The 13,185-nt window shown below is 52.8% G+C and overlaps 1 protein-coding gene across 7 annotated transcripts in view; it reads left to right on the top strand.

The window, feature by feature from the left end:
- Nucleotides 1–13,185, top strand: part of TTLL7 (tubulin tyrosine ligase like 7) — a 191,450-nt gene that overhangs the window by 159,786 nt on the left and 18,479 nt on the right. For all 7 annotated transcript variants that reach the window (XM_083157857.1, XM_083157854.1, XM_083157856.1 and 4 more), the window contains one exon: nucleotides 11,677–11,757. In XM_083157857.1, the coding sequence (XP_083013983.1) occupies nucleotides 11,677–11,757 (81 nt within the window). The remainder of the gene's footprint in view (nucleotides 1–11,676; nucleotides 11,758–13,185) is intronic.

The raw sequence follows: 13,185 nt of genomic DNA, 5'->3' as shown, positions 1-13,185 counted from the left end.
GCCGCTCAGACGGAACTGTGCGCAGTGATGTCATCCCGGGACAGCAGACCGCGCTGAGAGGATGTGCGCACAGAGATACACAGCCGCTCAGACGGAACTGTGCGCAGTGATGTCATCCCGGGACAGCAGACCGCGCTGAGAGGATGTGCGCACAGAGATACACAGCCGCTCAGATGGAACTGTGCGCAGTGATGTCATCCCGGGACAGCAGACCGCGCTGAGAGGATGTGCGCACAGAGATACACAGCCGCTCAGACGGAACTGTGCGCAGTGATGTCATCCCGGGACAGCAGTCCGCGCTGAGAGGATGTGCGCACAGAGATACACAGCCGCTCAGACGGAACTGTGCGCAGTGATGTCATCCCGGGACAGCAGACCGCGCTGAGAGGATGTGCGCACAGAGATACACAGCCGCTCAGACGGAACTGTGCGTAGTGATGTCATCCCGGGACAGCAGACCGCGCTGAGAGGATGTGCGCACAGAGATACACAGCCGCTCAGACGGAACTGTGCGCAGTGATGTCATCCCGGGACAGCAGACCGCGCTGAGAGGATGTGCGCACAGAGATACACAGCCGCTCAGACGGAACTGTGCGCAGTGATGTCATCCCGGGACAGCAGACCGCGCTGAGAGGATGTGCGCACAGAGATACACAGCCGCTCAGACGGAACTGTGCGCAGTGATGTCATCCCGGGACAGCAGACCGCGCTGAGAGGATGTGCGCACAGAGATACACAGCCGCTCAGACGGAACTGTGCGCAGTGATGTCACCCGGGAATGCCCAGTGTTTCATGGGATTTCCCATTTAAACGCTGGGCATTCCCATGGAAATCGCCAGGTAACGTGGGCGCCGGAGGCGGACAGCTGACATCACCGGAGACTGACAGCGCAGAGTACACTGATACGTTATACAGCGCAGAGTACACTGATACGTTATACAGCGCAGAGTACACTGATACTTTACGAAATGCAGATTTTTCGCAAGCCATTACTTAATGGCTGCTCATGCATCTGGGTTGAAGAAAGAGTCTGACGCCAAATGGCATAAAATATCAGCAAATTTTCACAATCCCCCGTGGTTTGACTGGTAACAGGCCGATTTCTGGGAGTGTCAGGTAATATGCAGGTGTGGCCAGGTGTGTAAGGGGAAGTCATGTGATGTCAGCTCCGCCCCCGATAAGCCTGATTCTATCACAGCCGCTGAGTAAGTCCTGGGCTACGCACACACTGCACACACTGGGGAATCATTACATGGTGAGCGGCTGTTATCTGGGAGTGTCAGGTAATACACAGGCGTGGCCAGGTGTATGAGGGGAAGTCATGTGACATCAGCTCCGCCCCCGATCAGCCTGATTCTATCACAGCCGCTGAGTAAGTCCTGGGCTACGCACACACTGCACACACTGGGGAATTATTACATGGTGAGCGGCTGTTATCTGGGAGGGTACTTGTTTCCTATCTGGGCGCCCGCTAAGTTAATTGCGCACCATGCTATTCTCCGTAGAGAAATCTGATGCGATGCGATGCGATCCGATTCGATTTCCCATAGGAAACAATGTTAAATGGATCAATTTACCCAAATCAGCATAGGGAAGAATGGTAAATGGGCCAGAAACCCCAAAAAAACCCACAGAGCAGTGGAATGTCCCCCCAAAAGTAGTTGACGCCACCCCGCCATCAACGTGAACCCGAAGCGTGGCGAGCCCGCGAGGGGCGGCGGTACGCGTCCTCCGACCTTTTTATGCCCTACTATCCACTAGGGCGTGGAGTGAGAATAGAATAGTGTGGCGAGCGCAGCGAGCCCCGCGAGGGGACGCGGATACCTTCACAGGTAAACGCGTCCCTTCGCGGGCTTCCCAGGTGTCCGCGTCGCCATGGACACCTGGGAAGCCCGCGAGGGGACGCGTATAACTGTGAAGGTATAACTGTGAAGGTATCCGCGTCCCCTCGCGGGGCTCGCTGCGCTCGCCACGCTTCGGGCTCGGTGGCTCGCTGCGCTCGCCACACTATTCTATTCTCACTCCACGCCCTAGTGGATAGTAGGGCATGAAAAGGTCGGAGGACGCGTACCGCCGCCCCTCGCGGGCTCGCTGCGCTCGCCACGCTTCGGGTTCACGTTGATGGCGGGGTGGCGTCAACTACTTTTGGGGGGACATTTCAATGTTCAGGGGTGTTTTTGGCCCATTTACTATTGTTCCTATGATAATTTGGCTAAATTGAGCCATTTCACATTGTTTCCTATGGGAAATCGCATCGGATCGCATCGCATGGCATCGTTCAATATCGTGTATGTGTACGATGCGATGCGATCCGATTTCATTACGGTGCCGTACGTAGAAAACCTGGGCGCCCAGATAGGAAACAAGTACCTCTGGGAGTGTCAGGTAATACGCAGGCGTGGCCAGGTGTGTGATGGGAAGTCATGTGATGTCAGCTCCGCCCCTGATCAGCCTGATTCTATCACAGCCGCTGAGTAAGTCCTGGGCTACGCGCACACTGCACACACTGGGGAATCATTACATGGTGAGCGGCTGTTATCTGGGAGTGTCAGGTAATACGCAGGTGTGGCCAGGTGTATGAGGGGAAGTCATGTGACATCAGCTCCACCTCCGATCAGCCTGATCCTATCACAGCCGCTGAGTAAGTCCTGGGCTACACACACACTGGGGAATCATTACATGGTGAGCAGCTGTTATCTGGGAGTGTCAGGTAATACACAGGCGTGGCCAGGTGTGTGAGGGGAAGTCATGTGACATCAGCTCCGCCCCCGATCAGCCTGATTCTATCACAGCCGCTGAGTAAGTCCTGGGCTGCACACTGACTGCACACGCTGGGGAATCATTACATGGTGAGCGGCTGTTATCTGGGAGTGTCAGGGATAATGCAGGCGTGGCCAGGTGTGTGAGGGGAAGTCATGTGACATCAGCTCCGCCCCCGATCAGCCTGATTCTATCACAGCCGCTGAGTAAGTCCTGGGCTACGCACACACTGGGGAATCATTACATGGGGAGCGGCTGTTATCTGGGAGTGTCAGGTAATACGCAGGCGTGGCAAGGTGTGTGATGGGAAGTCATGTGACGTCAGCTCCACCCCCGATCAGCCTGATTCTATCACAGCCGCTGAGTAAGTCCTGGGCTACACACAGACTGCACACACTGGGGGAATCATTACATGGTGAGCGGCTGTTATCTGGGAGTGTCAGGAATAATGCAGGTGTGTGAGGGGAAGTCATGTGACATCAGCTCCACCCCCAATCAGCCTGATTCTATCATAGCCGCTGAGTAAGTCCTGGGCTACACACAGACTGCACACACTGGGGAATCATTACATGGTGAGCGGCTGTTATCTGGGAGTGTCAGGTAATACGCAGGCATGGCCAGGTGTGTGAGGGGAAGTCATGTGACATCAGTTCTGCCCCCCCAATCAGCCTGATTCTATCACAGCCGCTGAGTTAAGGCCCCCATACACTAGCCGATTTTGGTCCGATTTCGGCCAGATCAGTCGGATCTGGCCGAAATCGGACCAAAATCGGGTAGTTTTGATGTCCCCTCAGATCTGATGCGCGGTCCCGTGCGCATCGGATCTGCGTCGGGTGGTCGGACCTGCTGCACGTCCGACCACCCGACTTGGGACCTAGTGGGGCGGCGCGGCGGTGGAGGGAGCAGGGGGGGCTGGGGACGCTGCGGGGGACACAGGCGGTATAGAGCCGGGCAGGGGGAGCCGGGAGCTGTCAGTACTGAATAAAAAAAAAAAGCCCATACAATGAATGGGCGGCCTGTGATTGGCTGAGCGCTCTCTCAGGCAGTCAGCAATTGGCTGAGAGAGCGCTCAGCCAATCACAGGCTGCCCATTCATTGTATAGGCTTTTTTTTCTAGCACTGACAGCTCCCGGCTCCCTCTGCCCGGCTCTATGCCGCCTGTGTCCCCCGCAGCGTCCCCAGCCCCCCTGCTCTGTAGCCCCCCCCCCCCCTTCCCCTGCTCCCCGGGTTTTTTACATGTGATAAATCGAGACAATTTATCACATGTAAAAAATGGCACATCAAGTGCCAATCTAATCAAGCTCCCCCGGGGAGCAGCCGGGGAAGCTCAGGGGGAAGTCCGGGGCAACTTGTCCTAAGGACAAGTCGCCCTAGTGTATGGGGGCCTTAAGTCCTGGGCTGCACACAGACTGCACACACTGGGGAATCATTACATGGTGAGCGGCTGTTATCTGGGAGTGTCCGGTAATACGCAGGTGTGTGAGGAAAAGTCATGTGACATCAGCTCCGCCCCCGATCAGCCTGATTCTATCACAGCCGCTGAGTAGGTCCTGGGCTACACACACACTGCACACACTGGGGAATCATTACATGGTGAGCGGCTGTTATCTGGGAGTGTCAGGGAATACGCAGGTGTGGCCAGGTGTGTGAGGGGAAGTCATGTGATGTCAGCTCCGCCCCCGATCAGCCTGATTCTATCACAGCCGCTGAGTAAGTCCTGGGCTACGCACAGACTGCACACACTGGGGAATCATTACATGGGGAGCGTCTGTTATCTGGGAGTTTAGGAACGTTACAGGGGACCTGTCGGCTCACTCAAACCAAGAGTCTGGCGCTGCGTAGCATATTGCAGCTGGATGTATGACGTGTCTGACAACTAACAGTGACGCTGGGAGGGGACAAACCACAGAGCACCAAAACTAGGGTCAGCACAGGGATTACAAAGGGGCAAATGAGCTGCACGGTCCCAGTACAAAATTCTGCAGAAAGGTGTACAGTAAAACTGTTTAGAGCGCTTGGTAAAGGCTATCCACTCAGCAGGAGCAGCTGCAAGAGTCAGACCCCTAGAAAATAACGAAAAACCAAGAAGAATATGCAGCGCTCAGTTAATGATCGAAACAGTAATATGATTATAAGTGAAAATTTGGTACTTATGTAGTATCTGGGCTGCCGATTTTGAAATCGGGTCCATCGCATCGCATACGACCATATCGCATGCGATGCGATGCGATGGACCCGATTTTTCCATAGGATTCAATGTTAAAATGGACTGAGTCCATTTTAACATGGAATTCAATGGGAAAAAGGGGTCCTTTTTATACCCCGACTATCCAAGTGGGCATGGAGTTGGATATAAACCTGTGGCGAGCGTAGCGAGCCACCGAGCCCGAAGCGTGGTGAGGGGACACAGAATACCGTTCGCTCGCCACGCTTCGGGCTCGGTGGCTCGCTACGCCCGCCACAGGTTTATATCCAACTCCATGCCCACTTGGATAGTAGGGGTATGAAAAGGACCCTTTTTCCCATTGAATTCCATGTTAAAATGGACTCAATCCATTTTAACATTGAATCCTATGGAAAAATCGGGTCATCGCATCGCATGCGATATGGTCGCATGCGATGCGATATCGCATCGCCTCGCACTGATTGTATGCCTTAAGTTAAGGCATACAATCAAAAAATCGGCAGCCCAGATAATACATAAGTACCGAAAATTTTATAAAATAAAAGCAAATTCAGTAATAAAAATAGCATGAATGTACGTGTGTTAGAATCATTGAGTCACCTGAAAGACCTAAAGAAGCTGTCCCCTAAGTGACAGCGAAACGCGTTGGAGAACCCTGAGATCTGCATCTACACCTTGCAACTTTCCTGCACAATCATCTGGTCCTGCTACCACTTCCATCCCCCATCGGGAGCACTTTATTTCACCAAGCAGGAACGCACTTTAGAGAGGATCCCTTCAATTCAGCTAGTCCCCACCGGACTGAGACACCTGCAGCGGACACCTTGGATTACAATATTGCTCCCATCCACCACCTTGGCTTTGGAACCCATTGGTATATCCTTGTACTTTCACTTTGTAGAGGATCCCCCCACATCTGCATAGGATACCTCCAACGTCCATCTTGGACTACTATCCCATCCAGGGGAACCATTGACCTACAAGTGGGGAATATATTGGATGTTTGATTGACCAGAGCAGGTTATTTACCATCAAATAGTCAGGTCTCAGTGACTTTAACATACGTACATTCATGCTGTTGTTATTACTTTGAATTTGCTTTTATTTTATTACATTTTCACTGATAATCATATAACTGTTTCGATCAGTAACTGAGCGCTGCATAGTCTTCTTGGTGTCTCGCCAGTACAAAATTCTGCCTTTCTGTGGCTTGTGTATATGACCTCAGGGCCTGATTCAGACTCGCTCGCTGAGCTGCGAGTGTGAACAGGTAAATGCCTCCCCGCACAAGAGAAATCCCGGCTGTGAATGCGTTGTGGGAAAATCTACTTGGAATTACCATCGCTGTGTGAGTGATCTCAGTGGCCAGGGAGCTCTGCGTTACCGCCCCCCGAACAGCCACAGGCTAACCATCGCTGTGTGAGTGAGCTCAGCGGCTAGGGAACTCTGCGTTACCGCCCCCCGAACAGCCACAGGCTAACCATCGCTGGCTGCCTTTGCACAGACGGATCACGCATGCGCCGCTGTCCAATAATTGCTCGTGCTGCAAATTGGCAGCACAGCGAACAGGTCTGAATTGGGCCCTTTGTGTACAGAGCTGTGGAACATCTTGTCTCTAGGTATCTGTTTTGTTTTTTCACAATACAATTTTGTTAAAAGCCTTAGATAAAATATTCAGCCATAAAAATAACGATTTGTGTTCCATAAACTGAAGCCGGCATTGCAGGGATCGCTCGTGTCTGCTGGGACAGCGAGATCGGGCGGCTGGCTGTTATGGTGAGATCGGATGGCTGGCTGTTATCGCTCCCGTGCTCGATGAGATCAGGCGGCTGGCTGTTATGGTGAGATCAGGCGGCTGGCTGTTATGGTGAGATCAGGCGGCTGGCTGTTATGGTGAGATTGGACGGCTGGCTGTTATCGCTCCCATGCTCGGTGAGATCAAGCGGCTGGCTGTTATGGTGAGATCGGGCGGCTGGCTGTTACAGTGAGATCGGGTGGCTGGCTGTTATGGTGAGATCGGACGGCTGGCTGTTAGCGCTCCCGTGCTCGGTGAGATCAGGTGGCTGGCTGTCATGGTGAGATCAGGCGGCTGGCTGTTATGGTGAGATCAGGCAGCTGGCTGTTATAGTGAGATTGGACGGCTGGCTGTTAGCGCTCCCATGCTCGGTGAGATCAGGCGGCTGGCTGTTATGGTGAGATCGGACGGCTGGCTGTTAGCGCTCCCGTGCTCGGTGAGATCAGGCGGCTGGCTGTCATGGTGAGATCAGGCGGCTGGCTGTTATGGTGAGATCAGGCAGCTGGCTGTTATGGTGAGATTGGACGGCTGGCTGTTAGCGCTCCCATGCTCGGTGAGATCAGGCGGCTGGCTGTTATGGTGAGATCAGGCGGCTGGCTGTTATGGTGAGATCAGGCGGCTGGCTGTTATCGCTCCCGTGCTCGGCGAGATCAGGCGGCTGGCTGTTATGGCGAGATCAGGCGGCTGGCTGTTATGGTAAGATCAGGCGGCTGGCTGTTATGGTGAGTTCTGACGGCTGGCTGTTATCGCTCCTGTGCTCGGTGAGATCAGGCGGCTGGCTGTTATGGTGAGATCAGGCGGCTGGCTGTTATGGTGAGATCAGGTGGCTGGCTGTTATGGTGAAATTGGACGGCTGGCTGTTATCGCTCCCGTGCTCGGTGAGATCGGGCGGCTGGCTCTTATAGTGAGATCGGACGGCTGGCTGTTAGCGCTCCCGTGCTCGGTGAGATCAGGCGGCTGGCTGTTATGGTGAGATCAGGCGGCTGGCTGTTATGGTGAGATCTGGCGGCTGGCTGTTATCGCTCCCGTGCTCGGTGAGATCAGGTGGCTGGCTGTTATGGTGAGATTGGACGGCTGGCTGTTATCGCTCCTGTGCTCGGTGAGATTGGGCGGCTGGCTGTTATAGTGAGATCGGACGGCTGGCTGTTAGTGCTCCCGTGCTCGGTGAGATCAGGCGGCTGGCTGTTATGGTGAGATCAGGCGGCTGGCTGTTATCGCTCCCGTGCTCGGTGAGATCAGGCGGCTGGCTGTTATGGTGAGATCAGGCGGGTGGCTGTTATGATGAGATCAGGCGGCTGGCTGTTATGGTGAGATTGGACGGCTGGCTGTTATCGCTCCCGTGCTCGGCGAGATTGGGCGGCTGGCTCTTATAGTGAGATTGGACGGCTGGCTGTTAGCGCTCCCATGCTCGGTGAGATCAGGCGGCTGGCTGTTATGGTGAGATCAGGCGGCTGGCTGTTATGGTGAGATCAGGCGGCTGGCTGTTATCGCTCCCGTGCTCGGCGAGATCAGGCGGCTGGCTGTTATGGCGAGATCAGGCGGCTGGCTGTTATGGTAAGATCAGGCGGCTGGCTGTTATGGTGAGTTCTGACGGCTGGCTGTTAGCGCTCCTGTGCTCGGTGAGATCAGGCGGCTGGCTGTTATGGTGAGATCAGGCGGCTGGCTGTTATGGTGAGATCAGGCGGCTGGCTGTTATGGTGAGATTGGACGGCTGGCTGTTATCGCTCCTGTGCTCGGTGAGATTGGGCGGCTGGCTGTTATAGTGAGATCGGACGGCTGTTAGTGCTCCCGTGCTCGGTGAGATCAGGCGGCTGGCTGTTATGGTGAGATCAGGTGGCTGGCTGTTATCGCTCCCGTGCTCGGTGAGATCAGGCGGCTGGCTGTTATGGTGAGATCAGGCGGCTGGCTGTTATGATGAGATCAGGCGGCTGGCTGTTATGGTGAGATTGGACGGCTGGCTGTTATCACTCCCGTGCTCGGCGAGATTGGGCGGCTGGCTGTTATGGTGAGATCGGACGGCTGGCTGTTAGCGCTCCCGTGCTCGGTGAGATCAGGTGGCTGGCTGTTATGGTGAGATCGGACGGCTGGCTGTTATGGTGAGATTGGACGGCTGGCTGTTAGCGCTCCCGTGCTCGGTGAGATCAGGCGGCTGGCTGTTATGGTGAGATCAGGCGGCTGGCTGTTATGGTGAGATCAGGCGGCTGGTTGTTATGGTGAGATCAGGCGGCTGGCTGTTATGGTGAGATCAGGCAGCTGGCTGTTATGGTGAGATTGGTCGGCTGGCTGTTATCGCTCCCGTGCTCAGCGAGATCGGGCGACTGGCTGTTATGGTGAGATCGGACGGCTGGCTGTTAGTGCTCCTGTGCTCGGTGAGATCAGGCGGCTGGCTGTTATGGTGAGATCAGGCGGCTGGCTGTTATGGTGAGATCAGGCGGCTGGCTGTTATGGTGAGATCAGGCGGCTGGCTGTTATGGTGAGATCGGACAGCTGGCTGTTATCGCTCCCGTGCTCGGCGAGATCGGGCGGCTGGCTGTCATGGTGAGATCAGGCGGCTGGCTGTTATGGTGAGGTCAGGCGGCTGGCTGTTATGGTGAGATCAGGTGGCTGGCTGTTATGGTGAGATCGGATGGCTGGCTGTTATCGCTCCCGTGCTCGGTGAGATCAGATGGCTGGCTGTTATGGTGAGATCAGGCGGCTGGCTGTCATGGTGAGATCAGGCGGCTGGCTGTTATAGTGAGATCAGGCAGCTGGCTGGTATGGTGAGATTGGACGGCTGGCTGTTATCGCTCCCGTGCTCGGTGAGATCAGGCGGCTGGCTGTTATGGTGAGATCAGGCGGCTGGCTGTTATGGTGAGATCGGAGGAGTCGTATAGGGATGAATGCCGTTATCTAGGGGCAATGTGATTCCTGTGTAAATTGCTGTATACACAATCCCGCTGTGACTGCGCCGCTCCCAGAATCCGGAACCTTCGTAATTAAGTTTAAATGAAGCAAATGAACGTTCTCCGCTATTAGTGACACTTTTGTTTTGCGCTGAATCCGTGCAGTTATTGCAGGAAATGCTCAGAATGGTAAAACAGCGGGATCTCGCCTCTCCGTCCTAACCCCGGAACTGCGGAATATCGCCCAGCCGCTACAGGCTGACGTGCCACAAGGAAAGATTTATGTTCTTATTTTTACAACCTCTGGATGTTCCTCACGGAAAGCTCTCAGTGGGCACCAAACATTTCTACTGCTGTGATCCAATAACTTACCGAACGGATACAGCAGAACTATTTTCTTAGTTTACAGCTCTGGTGGAAATGGACCTCGGAGAGCATTTACATCGGAGGGAACGTTTACTCAGTACAAATGTTTCCCAGGCAGCCATTGCTGGCTGAGAAATCACCAGCGGCACAGTCCAAAAGCTGTCATGGCTGAAATGTGCTGCGGCTGCAGGGACCAGTAACGCATTGCTCATTGCCTCTGCCATCACACGGAGACCATAAAGCAGCAACAGTGATCAACAGTGCTCAGGACACGGACTGTACGTGTGTCCGCTGCCACGCTGTCTGTACACGTGTCCTAGCATGATGCTATCCCACTGTCTGCACACGTGTCCTTGTATGGTACTATCCCACTGTCTGTACATGTGTCTTAGCATGATGTTGCCACGCTTTCTGTACACGTGTCCTTGTATGATGCTGCCACGCTGTCTGTACACGTGTCCTTGTATGATGCTGCCACGCTTTCTGTATACGTGTCCTATCATGATGCTGCCACGCTTTCTGTACACGTGTCCTAGCATGATGCTGCCACGCTATCTGTACATGTGTCCTTTTACGGTACTATCCCACTGTCTGCACACGTGTCCTTGTATGAAGCTATCCCACTGTCTGTACACGTGTCCTAGCATGATGCTGCCACGCTATCTGTACATGTGTCCTTGTATGATGCTATCCCACTGTCTGCACACGTGTCCTTGTATGATGCTATCCCACTGTCTGTACACGTGTCCTAGCATGATGCTGCCACGCTATCTGTACACCTGTCCTTGTATGGTGTTATCCCACTGTCTGTACATGTGTCCTAGCATGATGCTGCCACGCTATCTACACATGTCCTTGTACGGTACTATCCCACTGTCTGCACACGTGTCCTTGTATGAAGCTATCCCACTGTCTGTACACGTGTCCTAGCATGATGCTGCCACGCTATCTGTACACGTGTCCTTGTATGATGCTATCCCACTGTCTGCACACGTGTCCTTGTATGATGCTATCCCACTGTCTGTACACGTGTCCTAGCATGATGCTGCCACGCTATTTGTACACCTGTCCTTGTATGGTGTTATCCCACTGTCTGTACATGTGTCCTAGCATGATGCTGCCACGCTATCTGTACACGTGTCCTAGCATGATGCTGCCACGCTATCTACACGTGTCCTTGTACGGTACTATCCCACTGTCTGCACACGTGTCCTTGTATGAAGCTATCCCACTGTCTGTACACGTGTCCTAGCATGATGCTGCCACGCTATATGTACACATGTCCTTATATGGTGTTATCCCACTGTCTGTACACATGTCCACGCATGATACTATCCCACTGTCTGCACACGTGTCCTAGCATGATACTATCCCACCCTCTGTACATATTTCCTTGTATGACACTATCCCACTGTCTGCATACAGTACGTGTCCTTGTATGGTATTATCCAATGGGTAGTAAGTTGCTGTGGCACCACCCAGGCATATGTATTTCAGTCCACAATAATGTATTTGTGCTGTCGCTGGTGTTTTATTCAGTGTTATCAGAAGGACACCACCACACACAGCCATGTTGGTTTGTTGCTGTACTGTGTGCGATTCCTGCTCAGGCCCAATTCCCTGGCAGCCATTTAAACTCTCTTTTGTTGCTTCTTATGTTGTTATTGTCTCTTACTTCTGTTTTACAGATTATGGATAATTGGAGGTATCACAAACCCAAGGTGGCATCGTACTGGTTAATAAAACTGGATTCGGTAAAGCAGAGAAAGGTAAGACTAACACACCGTAAATTGTAATGGCGATCAGTAACTCGCACGCAGTGTCGGCGGCCATTTTGTGGACAGAAAGATAATATTATGCACGCCTATGTTCTGCGCGTGACCACGGCTGTATCTGCTCTGTTATTGTCAGTGGCTGTATTCCTGGGAAACGTTATAAGGTAGCATTACAGATACAGCCGCGGTCACACACACAATATACACATTACCCAGCAGAGTATTCTGACAAGACCCCCCTGCTGGGCACCTCCATGTAATTAGTACCTGCTCCCTCCTCTTGGCGTCACTGGGAATGATGGTAAGCTCTGGGGACTAGTGACTGGCACAGGAGAAGGGGGATAGGGGGAGAGGAATTTATGATAAGATGTGATCGGTACTTTGGGGAAACTGTCGCCAGCAGTAACCCCCCCATAGCCGCTGCCAGACTCCGTCCTCAGTATATTGCAATAGAGCTTAATATGCAGCAGTAATGTCTGTGAGGACCTCTCAGGGCTTAGTGAATAGACTCTGTTATCAGCAGCTCTTCTAGTGACTGCAATCATTGGTTACATACCCCAGAGCGGAGTACACAGCAGTGGGTACCCCACCCCTGTGTGAATCCAGACGTGCACTAAGTCACAGTGCCCATGGCTGCAGTTCCTGCTGTGACTCTGTGTTGGATACACCCCTACCAGCTTCGCACAGCTGGACCCCGCAATGTTCTCTCATCCCTCCTCGCAGTATTGCTCACGTTTCATCAGGTCGGATACGTTAGTAAACAGTAATTATACAATCATTACACAAATTCTCAATGGGATTGAGGTCTGGACCCACTACAGGATTCCACTCCAGCAATTAGGAAAAAGCTTTAATGTTTTGTTTACTTCACTTGTACTGAGTATGTTGTGTTGTTGGAGGGACAATAATCTCGGGGAAATCATTGTAATCAAATAGTGTAATAAACTGGGACAAGGGCAAATATGTTTCTCAGGTTAATAGTCACTGTAAGGAGCACTGCTAAATAATCTAACGGAGGGAATGTAACTGTAAGGAGCACTGCTAAATATTCTAACAGGAAGGGAGTATCACTGAGAGGAGCACTGCTAAATAATCTAAGAGGAAGGGAATGTCACTCTGAGGAGCACTGCTAAATAATCTAACAGGAAGGGAATGTCACTGTAAGGAGCACTGCTAAATAATCTATCAGGGAGGGAATGTCACTGTAAGGAGCACTGCTAAATAATCTAAGAGGAGAGAAAAGTCAATGGGAGGAGCACTGTTAAATATTCTAAGGGAAGGGAACTTCATTGGGAGAAGCACTGATAAATAATCTAACAGGAAGGGAATGTGACTGGGAGGAGCACTGCTAAACAATGTAACAGAAAGGAAGTGTCTTTGGGAGGAGCATTGCTAAATAATCTAACAGGAAGGGAATGTCAT

This window comes from Crinia signifera, chromosome 8 (genome assembly GCF_055691185.1).
Source record: "Crinia signifera chromosome 8, ASM5569118v1, whole genome shotgun sequence".
Taxonomy (NCBI): domain Eukaryota; kingdom Metazoa; phylum Chordata; class Amphibia; order Anura; family Myobatrachidae; genus Crinia; species Crinia signifera.
The sequence above is the reverse complement of the archived record's forward strand: the minus strand, read 5'-3'. Positions and strand labels throughout refer to the sequence as shown.